This window comes from Podarcis gaigeae (genome assembly GCF_964106915.1).
Source record: "Podarcis gaigeae genome assembly, chromosome: 14".
Classification (NCBI taxonomy): Eukaryota; Metazoa; Chordata; class Lepidosauria; order Squamata; family Lacertidae; genus Podarcis; species Podarcis gaigeae.
In genome coordinates, this window is record NC_139690.1 from 26,698,481 (window position 1) to 26,723,282 (window position 24,802).

Genomic DNA, 24,802 nt, shown 5'->3' on the forward strand with positions numbered 1-24,802 from the left:
TTTAGTTGCATCTGAATGACATGTGATCTCGCATGCATGGCACTGAACTTGGAAGTAGCCCCAAAACGTTGTGAATTGCCCTGAGATTGATGGGTACTGTATAGGGCAATATACAAATTTAATAATAATAACAACAACAAATAAGTCACGGAAATGATGAGGAATGGTGATGGAATGGGGCAGAGCAGGCTTATGCATGCTCCGCCGACATGCACGGGGGTCTGAAGTGTAACCACCCCCCTGCAGAAAAGGAGGATTGCCTTTGCTGAAAGCCCAGGTGAGCACAGCAGTGTAAAGTTCGGCCTATCCAGCTCGCTCACCCAAGTCTCAGTAATGTAAACCACATCTTCCAGCTCATGCACAATCAGATTGTGCACAAATATGTTTGTGTTATTTATTATTATTTTTATTTTTATTATGGACTGATTTAGCATTCAGAATCAGCACCACCAGACCAGAGGACTCAGCAGATATTCCGCCAGCAGATATTCTCATTGGTGGAGTGAGAGGACTAGAACAAGAAACAGAGACCGAACACTTAGGCCTCCAAGCACTAATAAATAATAATAATAATAATAATAATAATAATAATAATATCCAAAGAAATAAGTAATGCTCAAAGTAGGTAGACTTGAAATGCCTCATGCCCTACTGATTTCAAAGGCTCCCCACACTCTACACCCCCACGCTAATAACGAGAAGTGACATTAATATGTCTGTTAATATCCGAGAGTGGCATGACGAGACGCCCCCTCCCCTCTCTCGTCCCGCCCTGAGGAGGGACCAACAAAATGGCGGCGGCGGCGCGCCGTTGATTCAAACGCAGCGCGCGGGGCGGCGGTGGTGGGAGGCGGCCTCCCGGCGGGGTTCACTGCGCCTGCGCCCCGCGATTCAAGATGGCGGACAGTGCGGAACTAAAGGTAAAGGCGCAGTTTCAAGCCGCCCCCCCTCCCCTCTTCCTCCCCCCCCGCCTCACCGCCGTGGCTCTTCTCTACTCCCGGGCCCCCCTCCTCCTCCCCGCAGCAGGCCTGGCCCGGCGGCCGGGCGACCCAGTGGAGGAGCTCAGGGAGGGAGGGAAGGCTGGCTGGCTGGCGGCGATCCGGGGGTGTGTAAGAGGAGAGGGAAGAGAGGCGCTGAGGGAGGGACGGAGGGAGAAGTGAGGTGGGGGGGGAGCGCCTTTGGCTCACCCATTGAACTGAGTTTGCCTCCCCCCGTATGGCCTCCCTTGCTTTTCTCATCAGCCCCCACCCTAGGAAGCGAGTCTGCTCGAGTCTACTTTCCCTCCGAGGTGCTTTTCTCTCAACCCCTTGCCCTGCGAGGTTGGCCAGGGCTGAGGAGGAGAGGAGACCTCGTTCTCCTGCCCAAGTTGTGGGCGACTCTTCTCTCTCCCCACACCTGCATCAGATCAGCCTCTCTCCGTCTCTCTCTCTTGCTCCTCCACCTTGAGCTGGCTCAGTGGGTCCTCGCCCCCTTGAAGGCCACGAATTTGAGGAGTGCAGAGTAGGTTATGTGCGTCTCCTCCCTCCCCATCTCAAGAGGAAAATAATCTAAAAAGGGGGTCCCGCACAAAGCTGCCCCTTCTTCTTTGACAAAGATGACCGTCCTATTCGCCTACGTGGGACGGAGTTTGTCCAGAATCTGGCTTCTTTCACCTACCCAGCTTTTGCCCCCCTCTTTTCTTCCCCTCTTCCATACGTTTCTTCAACTGTGCAAGGGGCAGAGAACAAGGAGGAAAATGTGTCTTTACCTAATCGTCTTATCCCGAAGTTTTGACAGCTCTCCCTGACTTTTAAATGCTTAGTATTTGCCAGTGGCAGAGAAGGGTGCCTGAAAGGAGTGGAAACTGAGAGACCCCCCCTCCCCAAACTTTCGCTTTCAAAGGGTGGAAACTGGTTTTGTAGTAGATCCTTTTGATGTTCGTTCAAATTTCCTTTTTTTTTTGTAATCCTTAACCTGGATTGCAAAGGTTTTATTACTCCATCCAAAGATGCTAGTGCAGTAGGCAGGGAACCCAAATTATGGGCGTGTGAGCAACAGCTGCCTTTCAGAGGAAGTAAATAAAACTATAAGCATGTGTGCATGCATTTTTTCTACTTCCCAAGAGGTTTGTTAAACCTACATTTTATTTGAAATCGTAGATGAAATGATCAAGGGTTTATTTTAATGGGAGTAAGAAACTGAATAGAAACTTTGGCTGTATTTAGATCCTTAACTCTCATGTGATGGAGAGGGCTTTTTAGCTCATTTCCTGAGAAGAAATTCTCTCATGTTGAAATCTAAAGCGCTCAGAACTCTCTAGAGGGATAGTAGATAGGAAACTCCCACCACCTTGGTTTCCTGTTTTAAAGTGAGAGGAAACCAAAAGTGCTGAATCTCACTTGCTCTTCCCTCTTATACACTGCTATTTTCTCAGTATAGCCTCCATGCATGACAGCTAGAGAAAAAAGAGTGAGTTTAAAAATATCTGAGATGATTTTGCAGCCAATCCTTCATCCGAATAAAGTGTGTGTGTGAGGTAGTATATATATTAAAAGCCTTTTCTGAAAGTCTTGAAATGCCCTACTCGCTAAATGAGTGAGGTTTGATATGGCTGCTACAATTCTAGTTGCTTGCTGTGATTCCCCAGGGGGTATTATAGTAATAGATCATAATTTCCTTTTTTTTAGTCCTCAACATACCCACCATTGGTAAACACAAAGGATTGTTTTTTAAGTAAAAAGTATTTAGTATATTTTTTAATCTGTTTTGAAGACTTGCCTGTTTACATACTATAAAATTCAACAATGATTACAATAGTCACATGTTAAATATTGAATAACAAAATGTGTCTAGGTTGAGTGGGGGTGTTTATTTTCCCTACATACTATAGACTTTTATAATCACGATGTCTTTGTAAGCAAAATAGAAACCACATGTTTAATACCTTTTTATAGATAATATGTCAAAATGTATGTCAAATGCTTTCCAGTTAAAATTCATTTACCAAGGGATTATTTTGTTTACAGTGTCTCTCGGTGTCTTAATGCTTTTGGAAATCACACATGTTGCTTTTATGGCTTTTTTATCCTGGCTTTTCAGAAAGGTTCTTTGCTCCTTTGGGACATGTGTACACAGTGATGGCAGCTCTCTTTGTGAGGTGAAGATGAATGGATCCTGTTTATAACCTCCATTGCCTTTTGTGTTTGGGGTGTGTGTGTGTGGAATCTTGCTGCAGTAGGAGACTTAAGGAAGCCTAGTGCCCATTTCTGCAGGCAGCTTGTTGTAAAGCATAAAAAGGTTTATCTGTTTTCCTTCACACTTGGGGTTGCTTCATTAATCTTAGTGCAGTAAATACAGCAAGGTATTGGTAGCAGACTCTTATTGGCTAGGATGCTACATTTATTAGGCAGTTGTTTTAAGCTTGGTTGATCTGGGTGGCAAAAGATTTCCACCTCAATCTTTTACCTCTTCCTTCAATGCCTCTCCTGAGAGAGGGAATACATATATGTGTGTGCAATTCCTCCTCATGAGAGCTTGATAAAATTACTTGATGAATTACTAGATTGTGTTTTTTAAATAGATGCCATTGTCGGAGGCAGCATGCCTCTAAATATCATCTGCTGGTAATCGCTAACAGGGAGAGTCCTGATGCTCTCAGCTTCCCATAGTCATCTGAATGGCCACTGTGGGAACAAGCTGCTCCGCTAGATGGGCCTTTGGCCTGATACAGCAGGGCTCTTCCTATGTTTCTTTTTAAAAACTGGAATTTTATGTTGGTCTACTTTGGCTGCCCTCTATCTAACCTCCAGTTCCTATCTGAGTAGGCAAGTTTTTGTCCCCTCCCTCTAATATCTTTTCAATGCATATGTTAACTTTCCTTTCTCCCGATAATGCTTAACTTTACTGCTTATTACCCTTGCTTTCCCAAAAATCAGCATAAGGAAACTGAGATAGTTCTTCTCAATTTTCTGTCCTTACTGGTTTGTAGCCAGAAATGTGAAACTGACTTGTTTCATCAATCTTGTCCATTTGTTTCTTTTGGAGAGGTGGGCAGGGGTGACCCGCAGGCATGGCATGTTGAAGGTTGCAGGCTTAAAAAAATGCCTTCTGTTTTGTTATTGAGGACAATCCTTTGTTTAGATAAAGCAACTTTTATTTACTTAAGAGGTTCTTTGTAAGTTAGCAGTCAAATTGCTGGGCAAAATATTTTGCCTTTTGAAATTTATATTAAGTTTCCTGCTTACCTGTGTTTGACATATTCTCAACCAAAAATTGAAGTTCTGTGACACAGGAAATGTCCAGCCCTTCTGCTTCTTGAGTTATGGGAAGAGTAAAGGTTAGTTTGTAGATTTTGTGAAAAACCCTACTCCAAGTGTCAGATGGGGCAAAGGCTTTATTGAGGGATGGCAAGAAGGGGTTATGGCTCACTGTAAATTGTCATAGAACCATGACCACAGTTTCAAGTAATTAATATTTTTAAGGATGCTCCCAAGGAAAGTAGGTGGGGGAGACTTTCCATCTTTTATGGCTTTCCAAGCCCTGTTGGATCGCTTTGATACCAAGCAAATATCCCCCACTGTAACTTGAATAATTATTTCTGCTAACTTTTGTGTGCAGTCTAAATGGAAATTTTGTTCCGCCTCTTGTTAGTATTCTTAACAAGTAAGATAAATGCAGGCATTAAAATAAATAATCCTGACTTGGATTCAGAGTAAGTTGGTTGCACTTCGTACTCATTGAAAGCAGTGAGATTTAAATGGCGGCCTAACTAACTTGTCCCATTGATTTCAGTGGAACCTAAGTTCAGCTAACTTCAGTGTGGATCCAGCCCATTGTATGTAAAACTGTCACTAAAAACTGTTAAATTACAGGGAGACGTGTTCTTCTGTTTTGCTTTGTATTTTCTTAGTAAACATCAAAGCTGCCTCTTCTTGAATGTTGTATTCAAACTAAAACATTCTGAGACATTAAATAGCTTGAGTGCCAGATAGTCAGAATTTTTCTTCTGTCATTGAAAATTTCATGTGTCCTAATATATCATCTAGTTACTTTTTTAAATCAAACAGGTTCTGAAAACATTGGTTTCTTACCCAGCATTGTTCTTTTTTAGAGGGTTGTGAATCCCCCAGTTCCTTATTCTTATTCGCCTATGAGATTTTGTGTGTGTGCTGATATAATAGCTCATATTAAGAACATAAAATGAGCCTGCTAGATCAGACTGGTGGCCCATCTGTATCACAGTGGCCACAGGATGCCAGTGGGAATCTTCAAGCAGGACCCAAGCACAAGAGCACCCTGGTTTTCAGAAGCACACCATTTTGGCTAGTAGCCATTGATAGTCTTCTCCTCCATGAATTTGTCCAATCCTTTTTTAAAGCTTTACAGATGAGTGGCCACCATTGCTTCCCAAGGGAGTGAGTCCCGCAGTTTATGCACTATGTCAGAGCTTTCCAAATTTTTCATGTTGGTTACACACTTTTTAGACATGCATCATTTTACAACTCAGTAATTCAGTTTTACTAGCAAACCGGACGTTAAACTAACCCCTTTCTAGCCCCGGGAGGAGCACGGGGAGCTTTCGTGTGACACCTACACACTGCAGCCAACACAGTAACATGTCGTGACACAGTTTGGAAAGCTCTGCACTACGTGTGGGGAAGCATATAAATAAACAGTTAGTTCTGGAGTAGTATGTTGTGTGATCTTTGTGTGAATGTCTTCATTACACAGTTCTAGGTTTTCATAACATTTACATATAGACCAGAGTTTAATTATTTCTAAAATTTCATTGTTGATGCTGTCTTCTGAATGGATGTCAAAAGTGCATATTGAGAGGCTTCCGTCTTTACACTCTCATTTTAAAGGAGTGCCTTTGGGAACTGGGAAAGATCCTTGAAGTGTTTCTTGTTAGTTATGTTTCCTGATTTTAAGGAGTGATGGTGATGGAAGCTAAAGAAAGATTTTGAATTAAAATATCTAGTCATGTGTTCTTCTGTACAGGTGAATTTATGAATGTAAATCAGTTGAAATAAAATACTAGGCTTGTTGGATGTGAGGAAACTACTAACAAGCAAGGTACTTAATATTTTTAGATGATAGTAATAATGAAGATTAGGCCTCCAAGGATGGAGAAACTTCATAATAGCACTAGCAAAATAGCCAAATAAGCAGAAGCCACCATTTTCAGCTTTTAGTTATAATTTTGCTCAAACCATTTCCATTGAAGATCTATCTAAATCTCAGTGTTGGATACAAGCCGAATAATTTCACAATTGAAATTGTTTTAATGAGCAGCCCTTACCATGCATCTTCCTATTTACAGTTTTTCTTCTTGTATAATCCATGGTGTTTCTTCAGTGTGCTTTGGGAAGTCATCTTTACATTTTTATTTCTTCATGCTGAAGCTGCAAAGATCAAATAAGCAGCTGTGCATCACTGTAAAAATAATAATCCAGCCCATGGTACTTAAGTATGTTTGCCAATAAAAATTAGATTGCAAATTTCATGCACACATAAATATGAATAGTGTATGCATACTTGTTTGTGAAGGGTTTTATACTTCATTAGGAGTTTTCATCAATTATATTTACAGCGATATGGGGTGGAATTTTTATTTATGGATACACTAGTAACTATTGTCTAATAAAGACTGGAAATTCTCATTGGCTTAAAGGTATTGCATATAGACAGAAAATGTCAGTGGTGGTTGCTGAAGGAGGCATGAGTCATTTGTAACCATTAGGTTGGTATTATTTTAACATTTATTTAAAGCAATTTTCAGATGTGGTGCAGAACAGAAATAAGCACTCTCAGTCCTAAATGCATTGCATGAAGTAAGCTGTATGGATGTCAATTGTGCTTGCTTCTGGGCAATGCCTTTAGGATTAGGGCATATTTTGGATAGATGGAAGGTGATGGGAGATGATGGGGTTTGATAAAAGCACAGATTGAATAGTAGAAACTGCAGAACAGATGAAACTGGTAGTCTTGGAAAGACGAGGAAGTGATGCATTGGTTGAAAGGGATTGTGTTGGAAAAGGAAAATGGAGAGGCAGATTTTATGGAGAGGAGGTGCTGCAAAGGGGACAGACGAAGAATGAGAAGGTTTGGTTTAAGTACAGAGCATAGCAGTCTAAACAAGGATGATTGAGAGGTTGGAAGTCACACGGTAATCAACTGGGAGCCAGTGTAGATACTTTGGGTACATGTGCGATTGAGAGTGAGTCAGTCTTAATGAGTTTCCAAAAGTAATCTTAGGCATTATACTTTTTAAATTACAAACTTTATTGAAATTTTTAAAAACAATTACCAAGCATAAAGTCGAAACAAAATTAAAAAGTTCCTTCTAGTAGTACCTTAGAGACCAACTAAATTTGTTATTGGTATGAACTTTCGTGTGCATGCACACTTCTTCAGATACCTGAATGCATGCACACAAAAGCTCATACAAATAACAAACTTAGTTGGTCTCTAAGGTGCTACTGGAAGGAACTTTTTTATTTATTTTTACTACGGCAGACCAGCATGGCTACCTACCTGTAACTAAAGCATAAAGTGTTCTCTTCCAGGACAAATCCATGTACAGGTGTTAAATCTTGTGTGCAGTCATCTGCATGGCATCAAGACACTTGGGAAATGTTTTACATTACAGATTAAGCTCACACCCACAGGATATACTTCTATCTAGAGCATTAAAATAATTTCTCCATAGTGCCTACTATGACAAGAGATGGGAGATTACTGTACTATAGTTAATATAAATAGAGACCATATGGAGTTAAACCCATCTTTCTTTGTTATTCCTCTTATCATCCTCTGATGTTGAGTTAAGTGCTCCATTATACTTACGATCATGCTTAGATTCTCACAGAATCACAATTCCCAGAATTCCTTACAAATGTGTAAAACACAGGAAAGTAGGTAGACCTTCTTGGCTGTGAGTCCTGGAGGATCTGTTCCCTGCCTTGCATTCCTTTTCTACCTGGCCTGGGAGGGTGGGGCCCTGACTGACTCCAGTTACGAAAGCTGAAGGGTGTCCAGAGCACTGTTTAGTCCTGTTGCGTTGGATGAGTTTCAGTTAATAAGGCTCAAGGGTGTGTACAATGTGCTTGGATCAGTCAGGGCGACCACTTGCATTCTGGATCCTTGTCCCTCTTGGCTGATAAAAACTTCCAGGGAGGGGACAGGTGACTGGGCCAGGGGAGGTGATTAATAACTCAAAACCTTGCTCGCTGTTTTGTGACATTTTGTAGTTGGTCCTAATAAATTGGGTTTTTAATATTTGCATGCTACAAACATGCTGTGCCAGAGGAGTGACAGGAGAGGGTTCTAGAGGCATTTTGAATCAATTGAAGAGCACTGACCAAGTAGGAAGGCTTCCTGTACAACAAGAGATGTAAAATTTATGGAAATCTTGAAGCTATGGAAAAATGGTAAATTTATGGAAAAAATAAAAAATGCAATACTTTTTTAAAGTACTCTTTACATATTGAAAATCACAAGTTTTCATTACAAATGAAGCTACAAACTGCTGAATCGTAAGGAACCTAGCATATCTTTGGTTTTGCCAGTTTATGAGGAGCAGGCAAAAACAGTAAAAACAGAAATCAACATTATAGTATAGTAAAACAAATGATAATTTATTCTGAAAATTATTTGTATTCTCTAGTCCTCTACAGTATCAAGCAGACATAATGCACTTATTTCCATAAAAAGATCTGAAAAAAGAGAGGAGGGGGAAGAGAACTAAACACTACATGAAATTTAATCAGTCTCTTTCTTAGCTATCACTATCTGTTTCTGTTTCTCTGTATTTGTCATCATATTTATCATGGACCTCTAGAAACTGAAGATTTACACAGATTGAAGCAAGCTTATACCCTTTCACATGCCAATTTAGTTCTTGATTTCCTGTGAGTATTTCTGACCACAGACAAGTTATTGGAGGAATCTGAAGTAGGTAAGTATAGTGGCAAAGCCCTTGTCACCATATTGCAGAAACAATATGCTTGGTGGAATCTCGGATTGCAATCCTTGGCCAAATACCTAAACATGTTCTATACTCTGCAACTTTTGAAAGGAAGGACTAAAATATGCTACAGTGCCACTCTTCAAGTTAAGGGCCAAAAGCCTGGAGAAAAAGAAAAGCCCTTTTCTAGCAGTGGCACCAAAACATAAATAGTGTGTTCCTCCCTGGGGAAAGCAGTGCACAAATGGGGGGCCACAACTGAAAGGACCTGACCTCATGTTTCCAGCCTCCTGTTGGAAAGACTTTGGATAATAACCACAGGGTTCTGGTCCACAAAAAAGGCATTGTTTGACTGGATGTCAGTTCTTCCCCTTCCTTTGAGGGAAGTTCATTTGTCTGTCTTGCTTGAGATTGTGAATGTTCAATCATACTGATTTATGATTAATTTTTGTTGTATTTGGATACTTACATTATCTTTGCACAATTTTTGGTAGTAGGATTTAGTTTTTGCTGGCGGGGGAATGACAAAACACCTAAAGCTGAAATATTTACCTAATTGACTTGTCTTCTGAGAGAGCAGTCCAGTTCCTGTCCTGATAAGCATCTCTTGTAATCCCCATTGACTGAGCACCATCAGTGTCCTTTACTGTGTATTTTGCTCTCTTGCTAGGAAACAATACTTAGCATTTTTCTTTTTGGAAAAGAAAGAACAAGTGCAAGTTTCAAGAGCATCAGGCTCCCAGGCAAAGGCTTCTAGGTGGGAGAAGATTACGTTTGTCTCCTCTGCAATATTAGCTGCTAGGTTTATTTTCTTTGTCAGATTCTTTACTATTCACCTTTGAAGAAGTGCTGCATTGCTTTCTAGGCCTTTGGCTGCACTGAGATTTGTTAGAAGGCTCCAGGGCATGTGGATGTATAGAACAGAATTCTTTCCAGATGACGAAGGCTTTAATGGGTTATAGGCGTCACATAGATAAGGGAGAACCTAAACGTATTTCAAGGGGCTCATGCAATGTCCATCCAGATGTTGAACAATGCATACTCCTTTTGTGAAGGGTAGTATTAAATCTTTGCAGGGCAATTGTTTCTGAAAAGAGGTAAAGGTATAGAAAAAAGTGAACCTCAAAATGAGGTTTCATAACAGTAGGGAGGGGAATAATCTTAATTGCCAACAAAATTTACAGCCTAGCATTGTCAGGCAAGTTCAGGTCACAGAATTTAAATTTTGTCATAACTGACAGTTTCCCTTTAAACAGTTACAATGCTTGTGAACATTCTGTGGCATTAAACCAGCTCATCCAGTTGAAAATGGGGTGAGAGATGGTTGGCAACCTATTAAGAGTGATTTTCCCTATACAGTACAGTCTAGAAAAACTGGGTCAAGAACTTGTCAGTATGCTTCTGGAAACTTAGCTGGGACTTTGTCAATCCTTGAGTAATATTTTTTTTAGCTGTCCACATCACCAGTCAGATTAGAAAGTGAAAAAATTCTCATCCACAAATGGAGGTAGGTTATGTAATAATGCAACATTTGTTATGTAGCAGACTAATCAATCTATTGACCAGTATAATAAGTTGCAATGTATGTTGTTAGGCTTCTGTTTCTCTGAAGAGACAAGCACCTTCACTGAGATAGATTTACTTGATAGCAAGTTCCACTCAAACAAAATGAAATTCCACAAAGTGTGTGTAGAACTGCAGTGATGATTGCAGTAGTAAGCTGGCCTTACAATCTGCCTGATGGATGTAAACTCACTGTAGCTTGAATGTCCATATGCATTTGCACCAACAGAAGTTGATCCAAATGAAAACAACATTTTAATTTGCAGTGGTTCTTGATCTGATGTTTTGAGGGACACCAAGGCAACAGCTGTTTGTTCATCTGTCACATACCATTTTCCTGTACATCAGGCATATCCCTTACTTCTAAGTTGTATTTTTAAACTATGGATATGAGATTTAAATATTGTGAGGGGTACAGCATATTGATGACCACTACAAAGGACCCTCACTGCATGTTAGAAAGGGTGCATGCTGGATAATGAGGCTGGAAAGAAATATTGATGAGCTGTTTCACTGAAATACCTTTTATCAGTTATACTGAATGAGGTTGGAGTCTGGCAGGGGAGGCTAGGGAATGTATAATTCAGCCACCTATAAGCAGTTTTTTTGAAGGTTGCTTGTGCGTTCCCCCTTTATTTCCTACTCCAGATGCATTGCTCAAAACCATACAAGGCTATTCATTTCCCCTCCTCAAGAAAACTGGACCAAATCTCTGTAGGGTAACATTTTAAAGTGTTTTGCACTCATTTCAGAAGCACTAATTAGCACTGCTATAGTTGCAGTAATGGTGATAACCTGTTGTGTGCTGCTTGTACTTAAAATCAAGACATTTTATGTTGCAACTGAAAAGGCCTTCTAGCCAAAGACCTAATGATGGTAGAAAGCCAGCAGATGCTTACTGGGGTGTGTGGGTGGGTGTACGTTCACTGTCCAGTGTTTTTCCTGCTGAGCAGAGTCACAGGTATTTTTTATTTTATTTATTAAATTTGTATACCATCCTTCACCTGAAGATCTCAGGGCGGTTCTCAGTATGTGGTCAGTGCAAAGAGCTTCTGACTTTTCATGTTGTGGCCAAGATGGCTAACTTGGATAATTTGAGAAGTAAAGAGAGATATAGATGAGACTTTCAGTGGTGTGGTGGTGTTCATTTGATGTCAATTTGATGTCACCTTGTGAGTTTTCTGGGATGCGGGGTCTTGGGACAGATGGGATCATAATGAGGAAAAGAGCACAGATGTCTAAAAAATGAGCATCCCTCTGGTGATGAACTGATATCCTCTCACAACAAGGATGTGCCTCTGAGGGTAATGCCATGGGGACTTCCCATAGGCATATGGTTAGCCACTGTGAAAATAAGATTCTGTACTGGGTGAGCCACTGGCCTGATGCATCAGGTTCTTCTTATGTTCTTAATTTTAGATTATTTACATAGGGACCTAGATTTGTAATGGGCATACTAACTGCAAAGTTACTTGTCTGCCTGATGCAAAGGTCTCAGATGTCAAAAGTATGGGGGGGGGGATTTGTACCTCTGCATGGATAGTGACTGCATTGTTGCAGTCCTGGAAGGGAAAAAACAAGTTGTTAGAAAGGATGGTAAAATTCAGATGATCTAAAACAGCCAGTTTGGTGTAGTGGTTAAGAGCGGTAGACTCATAATCTGGTAAACCGGGTTCGCATCTTCGCTCCTCCACATGCAGCTGCTGGGTGACCTTAGGCTAGTCACACTTCTCTGAAGTCTCTGCCTCACTCACCTCACAGAGTGTTTGTTGTGGGGGAAGAAGGGAAAGGAGAATGTTAGCCGCTTTGAGACTCCTTTGGGTAGTGATAAAGCGGGATATCAAATCCAAACTCTTCTGCTTCGTCTTTTGAAGAAATGATATCTGTTCTGCATGCAAAGTTAGCTAGGCAGGCAAAGCTGGAGATTTAAGTGTGTGAATAAGGGAAGGACGTTGGGAAGAGGGGTTTAGGCTTGTAAGGCATGGGAACATTTTGAGACAGGTCAACCTTGTATAGAAAATGCTCTACTTGTGTGTCTAAACTGTTATTGTATGCCATCAAAAAAAGAAAAAGGCTTCCATCAGATTACTGATGGGATATGCACTGATGTTGGCTCACCGTGGAAGAAATCCTGAGATCATGCTCAATAGCTCAATGAACAATTTGAGGCAGAGTGTCGTGGCAGATAAAAATGCAATCTTCAATACTTATGCAACTTCCTGTTGCTGCTTTTGCATTCTACTTGCTTCCCCAACACACCTCAAGGCCCAAATAATTTTTCTCCAGACAGAGGCATGCTTTTGCTATGGGATGAAATGATGCAAATCACAGAGTGTTCTCAAGAAGTATTGAAAGCAGAGTTAAACTCTACACTCCAGATTATTGTAGTCATGTTTTCCAGTTAAAGCCGAGGGTAGAATGTCTTCAGCATTGGGCTCTTATTTGTAGATGACAAAAAACTGTGAACTCTTTATGGGCATAAAAGGATCCTTGATTATGAAGAAGAGAGTTGTTTTCAGGGTCAGTTTAAAGGCGTTGTTAGCAGTTGTGAGATTAAGGTCTTTAAAAGTATTTTGTATCCTTTCCAATGATTCATTGTCTTCCCACCAATACCTGCTTACCATCACTCTGTCTGTAGGGCCTCCTCCATATCCTTTCTCTTGCCCTTTTGCTCCTCAGTTGTGTCTTTCCCCTCCACCCCCATTGCCTTGATTCTGCTGTTGCCAGCTTTATTTCTTGTCCTCCCATCTCCCTCCTTATAGTTCCATCTGCCCTCCTAATCCTTAGTGCTTCCTCACATCCTCTGTATGCTTTCTGTGCTCTTGCTCAAGAGCAGCTTTGAATATATTTGGCAGAAGTCTGTGTCTGTCACCACTCTGAGTTCCCCCTGCGTGTAGCTCTGCTACCTTCTTGCCAAGCAAAGCTACTTGCCATCTGGTAGTCTCACAACCCCTGCCCTGGACTTCTCCATCTTCCTTCCATAAAAGCTGTTTCCTTCTAGGGAGAATCCACTTCCCTCTCTGACCCAGGCCCTAACAGTCACCATGGTCCTCGCCCCACCCTCTTTTCTGCTCACCATCAGTTTCTGTTCCTTAAATTCTTTCCCTCAGAACAATCTCTTCCCTTCCACCCAATAACATTTCTGTTTCTTTACTTCCCCTTTCCCTCCAGTGTACTTGAACAAGCAGTTTCTGTTCACTGTCCTGATTATCAATCTTCAAATTTACTGGGCGCATCCAGGTAACTTTTTGGATGCTGGCCAATGCATGGCTACAGGTAGCCTTGTGGGCAAGATGGAGGCCAGACTAGAAGTGCTAAATGTAAATATTGACTTTATTCTTAAAGAATTACCATACACTGCCTCGCAAGGTGGTACACACTTATAATGCATTAAGTACATACTTATTGAAAAAAATCTATCAAACCTTAAAGAGCATTGCCACTGGGAACTTCACCTATATTTGTGTTTCCTTCTTCCATTTCTCTCTGTAATGAAGTACGGGTTGTTGGTTTTCAACTAGTAAAGTGACAGCTTTCATAGTGTTTATAACTTACAAAGAAAACTATATTAAGATAGCTACCTAATGGCACTGGCACTTGGAAAAATAAATAGTGTGGGAAGTAGGAAATTGTCATTGTTGGGTTTTGTCAATACAGTAATCTTTTCCCCCATCATATGTGGTAAGGTAAAGGTAAAGGGACCCCTGACCATTAGGTCCAGTCGTGACCGACTCTGGGGTTGCGGTGCTCATCTCGCTTTATAGGCCGAGGGAGCCGGCGTTTGTCTGCAGACAGCTTCTGGGTCATGTGGCCAGCATGACCAAGCTGCTTCTGGCAAATCAGAGCAGCGCATGGAAACACCAATTACCTTCCCGCCGGAGCGGTACCTATTTATCTACTTGCACTTTGATGTGCTTTTGAACCGCTAGGTTGGCAGGAGTCATATGTGATAGAAATGTCTCAATGTGGAAAGTTTCTGGTGTTTGCTAACTGTGATACTTGCATTACTTTTAAATTGGAATAATTATGGAATAATAATTATAGTTATGTTAAGTATTAATACAGTGGTACCTCAGGTTAAGAACTTAATTCGTTCTGGAGGTCTGTTCTTAACCTGAAACTGTTCTTAACCTGAGGTACCACTTTAGCTAATGGGGCCTCCCACTGCCGCCCCGCCGCCACCACATGATTTCTGTTCTCATCCTGAAGCAAAGTTCTTAACCCGAGGTACTATTTCTGGGTTAGCGTAGTCTGTAACCTGAAGCGTCTGTAACCTGAGGTACCACTGTATACCAAAAGACACGGGTGTTGTGCATATTTTCTTCATAGCACGGTTAGTGCATGCCAGATGGTAGAAGGATAGGTGAAAACCAAATAAAGTTGAACAGATTAGAAAGTAATGGGAACAACCAGGGATAATTAAAGTTATGGTGATGATGATAAAAAGGAGTATAAGGAAGTGCTTAAGTGGTTGGGGTCTTGTGGTCAAATACATCAAGGAACAGTCAGGAGTTGTATTTAATGTGAAGGCATGGTGTATAATAAAAAAGCAGAATTATGATAGAAGTGAAGTTGGAGCGAGTGGGGAGTGTTTGTATTAGCTTAAACTGTTCGTAAAAGTGACATATTAAGTGTTACTATAATATTAGACAAGTCATTCTAGTATTTTCCTTTATACTTGCTTGCATTTCCTTTTTTGTACACGTCAGTAATAAAATAATTAAAAAAATTAAGTAATTTAAATAACCTGGGTGTCTGTGTCTTTAGATACAAAGAAAGAGCCATTAATGTGCATCTCATCTCATGTGGGAATTGGAGAATGGGGGAAATCAATGTTGAAACTGGCTCTTTCAAATTACTTATGGACTAGTAGACTCCAGTGATGGTTGCCAAAGTAATGACAACATTTCTCCAGCTGAATGGAAGGGAATTTGGGAGCAATCTCTTTTTTAAATAACAAAAGGAAGATTAATCTGACAACCCCTTCTTGACTCCCTTGAAATATGTCATCTTTATTTTTTGTCTTTTGTCTTGATTCTTGCAAGCACTTTTAATTCTCCTCTAGATACTCCACGGTATACACTAAGACAGTGTCTAATGCTAATGTATTTTTCTGCAATTACTTGTCTTTAAACTAGGCTAACAAATAGCAGTGTAAAACAGCTCCCATCTGCATGACTAAACACAACACTGGTAATAAAGATGGAAAATGCCAGCAAAGATGACTTTATTTTTCTAACACTGAAATAAAGAATACTGTTAAAACCCACAGCCTTGTTTAATACAAAAAATAACAATAAAATTCTGACAGAAAATAAATCTCAAACATCTTTCACTAGCATTACTCCCTTTCGTTTCAATGGGGCTTTCCCCATGCCTATAAGACGTGAGGATATACAGTGGTACCTTGGGTTACAGACGCTTCAGGTTACAGACTCCACTAACCCAGAAATAGTATCTTGGGTTAAGAACTTTGCTTCAGGATGAGAACAGAAATCGTGCGGCGGCAGCGGGAGGCCTCATTAGCTAGAATGGTACCTCAGGTTAAGAACAGTTTCATTTTAAGAATGGACCTCCAGAATGAATTACCATATTTTTCGCCAAATGAAGGGGAAATGTGTGTGGGTCCTATGGGGCGAATGCAGGCTTTCGCTGAAGCCTGGAGAGCGAGAGGGGTCGGTGCGCACCGACCCCTCTCGCTCTCCAGGCTTCGCACAGATCTCCGTAAGCCGTGGGAGCCTGCGCTGGGCTCCCACGGCTTGCGGAGAGTTGCCTTCATGCCAAAAGCTGGGCGTGCTGAGCTCAGCGCGCCCAGGCTTCGCGGAGCTCTCTGCAAGGTGCGGGAGCCCCGCGCCTGGGGGGGAAATAATTCCCCCCCTTCATTTCCCCCTCAAAAAACTAGGTGCGCCTTTTGGGACGGTGCGTGCTATAGGGCGAAAAATACGGTAAGTTCTTAACCCGAGGTACCACTGTGCATCCTCACGTCTTATAGGCATGGGGAAAGCCCCGTTGAAATGAAAGGGAGTAATGCTGTGTAATTCATATGTTCCATTAATTTTAAATGAAGCTTAAAGCAGAAGTGTTGGTGGGTAGATTGTACTAAAAAGACTGGCCTGATCCTGAGGCATACTGAAGACTCTGTCTCGGTTGCGGAATTTGGGGTACAAGTTTTGGAGACATGTATTTGGGCAACGTGCATCAGCTCATTGACTCCAGTCTCTTGGGCTGATGGCACAAAAGAAAACCATCAGTTAAAATCAATTTCAGCATATTTACAAGTGAGCATATAGGTCACATACCTGTTTAAATAAGAAATGTCTTTGTTTGCTGGTAGGAAGTCATTGGAAACAAGACTAGTTGGGCCTACCTTGGCAAGGAGTTCCCAATCCTGGGAGCAGTCACTGAGAAGGACCTTCCTTGAGTTCCTTCTAAATTTGTTCCAATGTTGGAACAAGAAAGAAGGACCTTCCCAAGAATCTCAGAAAGTGGTCTTTCAGATAACAAGATGGTTGCATGATTCCTGTAATCCATCATCAGTCAGTTATCTGATTGCTGTATTCAGAACCCACTGAAGTTGTTTCTGTTTTGTTTTGTAGGAGTTAGTGCTCAATTAATCTAGATTTTGGTCTCTGAATTTTGCTTACAATTGCTTTGCTGGAGTTTTAGCTTATATTGTTAGGAAATCATCAGGATTGTTCTGTGTGCTGTCAGTGTTACTTTGATAATATTCTAAGGGAATTAATGGATTTCATTTGTTTTCCTGATTTACCTGTGGGCTGCTGTTGGACTTTGGTTCTCTGTTTTGGATCTCCTGCGTGTACGTTGGTAAAATCCTTCTCTTACACCTCCTTCCTGCCTCCTTCCCTGCGTCATCCTTGATATGTGAGCTATGAACTAAGACTAGGAGAGAACCAGCCAAAGCTCTGAACAGATTGGCCTGTTCTGTTCTAGCTTTTATAACTGCAGGCACACTTCATTGGATGGAGGAAGATGATGTTCTTTGGAAAAGGAAGAAAAATGTGAATGCTCTGTATCCCAGCCATGGTGATTTGGGGTGGGGGGGGGCATTCTCATTCTGTATACAAAATCTGAAAGGAAGAGTCCTTTCCTTTCAACTACCTGAATAGTACTTAAAGGTGAAGCTATGTGATACATTTGTTTATATATTCCCTCCTCCCTCACATTAGAACAATCCTTGGCTTTTAGCATTCCAAAACCATAAGGTAAAATGAAGTAAGTTACTGCCTGTCTGTCAAGGACCTGAGTGTCCATGAATTTTTTTCTCTCCTGCTTTCCTTTTGCAGTTCTGCAGCAGTGGATGATGATAGTCTTATAATCCCTTCCTAATGGGATGCTTAGGTTATAATCTTATAACTGAAATTTAAGGCAAACCCATATATAATAGCCCAGGATCTCTATTATCCTTCATGAACCATTTACTGCTGTTCTCAGTGGTCTTAATATGAATCTCAATTTCCAGCAGTTTGTCTTCTAAAACAATGAATGATGGAGCAAATGTTAGTCAAATTGGGGGGAAAACAAGTCTTGCTGCAAGTAGGATTTTTATTGCATTTCCCCATGATGTTCTCTCTTCATTCACAGTTGTTGTTGTTGTTGTTGTTTAGTCGTTTAGTCGTGTCCAACTCTTCGTGACCCCATGGACCAGAGCACGCCAGGCACTTCTGTCTTCCACTGCCTCCCGCAGTTTAGTCAAACTCATGCTGGTAGCTTCGAGAACACTATCCAACCATCTCGTCCTCTGTCGTCCCCTTTTCCTTGTGCCCTCCATCTTTCCCAACATCAGGGACTTTTCCAGGGAGTCTTCTCTTCTCATGAGGTGGCCAAAGTATTGGAGTCTCAGCTTCAGGACCTGTCCTTCCAGTGAGCACTCAGGGCTGATTTCTTTAAGAATGGATAGGTTTGTTCTTCTTGCAGTCCATGTGACTCTCAAGAGTCTCCTCCAGCACCATAATTCAAAAGCATCAATTCTTTGGCGATCAGCCTTCTTTATGGTCCAGCTCTCACTTCCATACATCACTACTGGGAAAACCATAGCTTTTACTATACGTACCTTTGTTGGCAAGGTGATGTCTCTGCTTTTTAAGATGCTGTCTAGGTTTGTCATTGCTTTTCTCCCAAGAAGCAGGCGTCTTTTAATTTTGTGGCTGCTGTCACCATTTGTAGTGATCATGGAGCCCAAGAAAGTAAAATCTCTCACTGCCTCCATTTCTTCCCCTTCTATTCTATCTAACTCCTGTCATACCAGACCATTATTTTTTTTGTTGGCTGGCTCGATAGGAACATCAGTAGGGCATGAGGTTGCTGAAAATGTTGGGTATTTCAGCGCAGGAAGTTATTTCCCCTCTCTTTAGTCCTTGATTAACCCCCTTACATACCATTTGCCATGCTGGCTGGGACTGATGGGAGTTGGAGTTCAACATCTGGAGAGCTGCAAGTTCTTAGCCTCTAGCCATGAACAAGTTGGAGGGAGTGCTGTGCTGCTTACTCAAAGTTGCACTGCACTGATCCCAAAATAACATCAATCTCATCATAGGCATTGTGCTCCTTTGTTCTTATATGGGCAGCATTACACATGTCCTCCTTCCAGACCAAACAGCTAGCAAGGGCGGAATATTCCTTATCTGCATACGACAGTTCACTGGCAGCATCCTGGACACCACATGCTCTGCTTCTTTAAGATTGTTCTTTGTGGTTTAGATAGAGCTATATCAGAATGATGACATCTGCTGTGACCTCCCTATCTTGACTGCAACATGTGTTCAAGGCTTTGCAGTGGACTATGGGCAAGACTCAATCAGTTTGGGTGTGGGGTAGCCTTCTGATAAGGTTTTTTAGATGTTCCTTCTTCTCTCTACATTGAAAAATCTGGATGGAAGGCTTGTCCTTCTAGCTATGTTGCAGAATTTGACAGTTTTAACAAAGTAGTGCCTCTTGATGGAAACTTTTGGATGACAGTTCATTTTCTCCAAAACAACATTACACACCTGTGAAGATTGGCACTGCACAGTTGGAATACAGTTCCCTTTCCATGCCCAATTCTTAGAGATACAGGAGGAATAAGAGAACTGAATATTTCCCAATCCAGATACAGTGGTACCTCGATTTATGAACTTAATCCGTTCCGGAAGTCTGTTCTTAAACCAAAAACCTTTCTTAAACCGAGGCACGCTTTCCCTAATGAGGCCTCCCGCTGCCGGTGCCCTTCTACCATTCAGATTCCGTTCTTAGACCGAGGTAAAGTTCTCAAGCCAAGACACTTATTTCCAGTTTTGCAGAGTTTGTAAACCAAACTGTTCTTAAACCAGACTGTTCTTAAACTGAGGTACCACTGTACTTCTTTTATTTCCGTGAGCATCCTCATATAAACTGATGCTAGATGACTTGGTCAATAAAGAAGATGCATATGATTCATGAGGTGGGGGCTGAAGAAGGCAAGGTTAGGTTCTACATCTGATGAGAGTCATGCCATGAATAATGCAGGCAGCCACCACATGGGAATTAGTATATAAAGTAATGTGGCCAAACAGGAAATATTAGGTTCTTGCTTACAGGCTAATTGGTAGTCTTTAACTTCATGAGGTGATGACAGAGTGTAAACAAACAATATTTCAGATAGAATGAAAGGACCAGTTGAAACTATTAGCATTTTTTTTTTTTTTACTGAGAAATGGCTTTCCATCTCATTCTCTAGTTTTGCTTCCTCAAATATTATATTAAATATGATTTTGTGTTTTTAATGTATTATATATTTGGTGTTAGCTGCCCTGAGCCCAGTCTCGGCCGGGGAGGGCGGGGTATAAATAAAATGTATTATTCTTATTAAAGCCTCAGCGCCTAGGACTTGCCGATCGAAAGGTCGGCGGTTCGAATCCCTGCGGCGGGGTGCGCTCCCGCTGCTCGGTCCCAGCGCCTGCCAACCTAGCAGTTCGAAAGCACCTCCAGGTGCAAGTAGATAAATAGGGACCGCTTACCAGCGGGAAGGTAAACGGCGTTTCCGTGTGCGGCTCTGGCTCGCCAGAGCAGTGATGTCACGCTGGCCACGTGACCCGGAAGTGTCTCCGGACAGCGCTGGCCCCTGGCCTCTTAAGTGAGATGGGCGCACAACCCCAGAGTCTGTCAAGACTGGCCCGTACGGGCAGGGGTACCTTTACCTTTACCTTTACCTATTATTCTTATTAATGTTTCTAGGGAGTTCCAGAATTTGGGTGCAGTCACTGAGAAAGCCCTCTCCTGTGTCCCCACCAAGCAAAATACTTGAAAACATGTTTTGTGTATGCCATATCACATAGAATCATAGAATTGTAGAGTTGGAAGGGTTATTGGATCCAACCCCTTGCATAGGAGGCTCATCAGCATTTTGGGCAGTTGGTGTACTTCTCCTTACTTATTTACAGAACCGATTTTTTAAAAAGAGCTTTCTTGTGCTCTTTGAATTTCTTCCAGAGATTTTGGATTTGAATTTTTGGCTAAATGAAGAGGTGATTCACAGACAAACCATTTACACTATATGCCACATTCTGTGATACTGGGGAGCAGCTTCATGTTGTCAATGGCTCCTTGAACAACAGAGAAATTTAAGGGATATCTGATGGTCCCAGTGAAGGCTAGGAAAAATTCAAAAAATTGAGGGGCAGACTATGTACATAACTGAGGGAATACTGAATTTCAAGCTACTACTCAGGAGCTTGGGAGTCTAGGTGCCTTGTGTCGTTTTCTTAACCACCATGATCTTTTCCATATAAGTCTAAAGTAAACTCTTCTCTTGAGATTGCTTTAAGAAAATGAAGGTAGACAGCACAGTCTAGGTTTAGGGATATATTTTACAATTGTAGTAATAGTTGTGCTTTATTCAGTTTCTAGTAGGAATTAAGTGAGTTTTCTGTATAAATCACTTGGTTATGATGCTTTAAAATGTTTCATTGAGGCTTGTTTTATCAAGGTGAATGTGGCATTCTTGAATACTTTTTTAGACTTCACAATCCACAGTTGCTCACTTTTATTCCTTAGGTTTTATATTTTCGTCCATTTATTAAGTTTTTTTTTAAGGATTTGTGTATCTTGCTGCACAACATATAGAAGAAATGGGGATCCTCAAACAAGTTTTTTGGGTCTAAAACACAGGGTAGTTTTCAGTTGATTTAAAAGCCAGTTTGCTGCCTTTGAGAGTATATAACCTTTTGAGCTTAAACTCCCCAAATTCTGGGCGTGTTAAGTATACTTTCGTAGATGGAAAAATATTTCAGACTTGTGAGCTCCACCCTTGTTTTTCTGGAAGCCAGTTCTGGAGATTTAATAAGGCTCAGCCTGGCCCAAAGAGGTCTAGATTTTTCATATTCATAGGTGTCAGTATAAAACTTCTAGGGGCTGGAGCAGATGTAATGCAACCATTTACTTGAGAGTTGCAGGTTATATATTGCATCAGCATTCCTCCAGCTCCCAGTTCTTCTGTAGTAACCCTCAGTCTTTTGACAGTTTGGATATTGTGCAAATATGATGCATCATGCAACCTTGAGGGGGGAGTATAATGGAACCAAGGAAAAGTAATTGTTTGGGATATGAGGCTATACACTGTGTTAGATACTGGAAGGATGGGCAGGAGCTTCTGCATTAGCCTTGACTATTAAGAACAGAAGCAGACTATTTATTTGTGACATTTGTATGCCTCTCCATAGCATGAAATTTTCTGGGTAGCTTGCAATAAGTAAGTAAAAAAGCAACTAAAATACAAACAAAATCATTAAAGGGATGGGGATGGAAACCTACTTTGATGCAGCGAAAGCACAACAGAACCTGCCACACACCCCAAGTTAAAGACAGATTTTAAAATCCCAGAGCTCCAGACAACCTAAATTATAAAAAAGCCCAGGTGAACAGAAAAGTCTTCACTTGGCACTGAAAAAACACCCGAAATGACACCAGGCAAACCTTCCTGGGAAGAATTTTCCATATCAGAGAAAAACCAATGCTGAAAAGGCTCTCTTCTCCCTGGTGGCTGCCCACCTCGCTTCATTTGGCAGGACCTTTAGATATATTCTTAAGGTTTGGGTAAGTATATCTGGAAGAGTGGGATGTTCTAGGTAGCTTGATCCCAAGGCACTGAGAAGCTAGAATGGGTAGAACCATTTTTAGAGAGGAGGAGATCTTAGGGCAAATTGACTCATGCCTGCAGTAATGAAAGTGTTTCTCAGGACTTCTGCCTCAAGTTTGAAGAACATTTACAATCCACTGTGGATGGCTGCTTCTCAAACCTCATCAAAGTTAGTAGGGACATGGCATTTCATTCCAAAAGGGCTTGTAGGGAAGTTGTTTTTTTTCCTGCAGCCTCTCATATCTGGAATTCTTTCAGAGAACAACTCTGTGGAACCACTCTGTCCCTTCAAACCTACGTTCAAAGCCCATCTCTTCTGTTTAGCCTTTGACTTAAGTCTTTATTCCTCACCCATAGCCCAAATGATGCCTAAATATGAGGAATTGCATTTTCTTATGTGTGTGTCTTGTTACCCTGGCCTCTCTCCTCCCTCCTAAATTATGTTGTAAGTTCCTTGGGGCAAGGTTCTGTCTTGCTTTGCTTATTTTGCAAAACACCTTGTATAATGATGGTGTGATATTAATAACACTTATCTTGGCTTTTTGTTTGTCTTCAAGCAAATGGTGATGAGCCTCCGAGTTTCTGAGCTGCAAGTACTTCTTGGATACGCAGGGAGGAACAAGCACGGCCGCAAACACGAACTCCTTACGAAAGCCCTGCATTTGCTCAAATCTGGTTGCAGTCCTGCTGTCCAAATGAAAATCAAAGAACTGTACAGGCGGCGGTTCCCACAGAAAATCATGACCCCTGCAGACTTGTCCATCCCCAGCGTCCACTCAAGCTCCATATCTGGTACTTTGTCACCATCTACCATTCCACAGCTTGCTTATGACAGCCACCCTGCAACATCACCTTTGCTCCCTGTTTCTCTCATGGGACCTAAACATGAACTGGAACTGCCCCACCTTACCTCAGCACTCCATCCTGTCCATCCAGACATAAAGCTTCAGAAATTACCCTTTTACGACTTATTGGACGAACTGATAAAGCCAACCAGCCTAGGTAAGGACTCACCTCTTTGCCCTGGCCTTTGGCACTTGAGATGTGTATTTTAGGACCCACCCTATGCTTCTAATTGTCATTTGTTCTAAACGGTGTTTAATGTTAAATTTTAAATTGTTGTGACCCACCCTGGTGGTGAAGAGCAGGTAATAAATCATATTAATAATAAACAATGATTGTTACTTTTTACAAATGCCCTCATTGTGCATGGGGGTATAGGCAATAAATACAAGGTCATTAAGCTATACTTTTCCTTCCTTGGGAATGCTGGTGCATAGGTCTGTTGGTTGCCTTATCCAGTCTTTGTCTTAATCATTTGCTAATGGGAGGGGTGGGGCGGATGGCCCATTGCAAAAAGTTTAATCTGCAGGCAAGCAAGAGGGAAATAAGGTTACAGATATTGCCAGCATATGTAATTAAATGTCTTGAAGCTACTATGGGTGTAGCCCACAGTTTTGTCAAACATTTCACCCAGAGATTGTTTGAAGGAAGCAGTCATTTGGATACCTTTTCAAGAATGCAGTTAACCTACTATTTAATAATGTGAAGAGCAGGACGTTTTGTCATAATCAGTTTACAGTGGTTCATTCACAAATTATTCTCCAAGGAATGTTTTATAGGAAGCTAGCTGTGGAGTACTACCTTAAATGTTGGTAAACATTTAAGTCTGAAAATCTATGAATTTAGCCTTTCACATAGATCCACAAAAGTTGGCAATTCACAAAAGTCTGTGTGTTAGCTTATAATTTATTTTAGTCCTTTGGGAAACTCTTTAGTTCATACAGTTCAGATCTGGCAAGGCGACCTCAAGTTGAAAAGGTGCTCCTTAAAAAATAGATGTGAAGATAAGCATTTTTCAAAGTTATTTTGTATTGTCATGGATAATGTTACAATGCATTTAACTGTCCTTGTCAGAGCATTGTTCTCAAATATTCGTTAGCACTGTCTGTCTCAAGGTAGTAAACAAATGGGTCTGAAGAATTTAGTATTTTGAATGTGCCCCTCATTTTTTTGGAACACTTGTTCAGTCTCTAAAAGGCTGATGTAAATTCCAGTCACTTGTGACTCTTCCTGCCTGGATTATAGCCAACCCTGCAGGGTCTCTGGCTTTCTATCTCTAGGCCCTTTCCTAGCACAACAGGAATTTTTGTTTTCATGCTGTCATCTTGGTGACTTGTGGA

The 24,802-nt window shown here is 41.3% G+C and overlaps 1 protein-coding gene across 3 annotated transcripts in view; it reads left to right on the forward strand.

The window, feature by feature from the left end:
* Positions 1-784: 784 nt before the first annotated feature.
* The window catches only part of PIAS1 (protein inhibitor of activated STAT 1), a 53,285-nt gene continuing 29,267 nt past the window's right edge, over positions 785-24,802 (forward strand). Inside the window, exons 1-2 of one of the 3 annotated variants that reach the window (XM_083713146.1) lie at positions 785-920; positions 23,177-23,621. In XM_083713146.1, the coding sequence (XP_083569272.1) occupies positions 897-920; positions 23,177-23,621 (469 nt within the window). In that variant the 5' untranslated portion in view covers positions 785-896. Of the gene's footprint in view, positions 921-1,011; positions 1,106-10,246; positions 10,455-23,176; positions 23,622-24,802 lie in introns of those variants that run through there. The other 2 variants (XM_083713148.1, XM_083713147.1) reach the window with 2 other exon arrangements.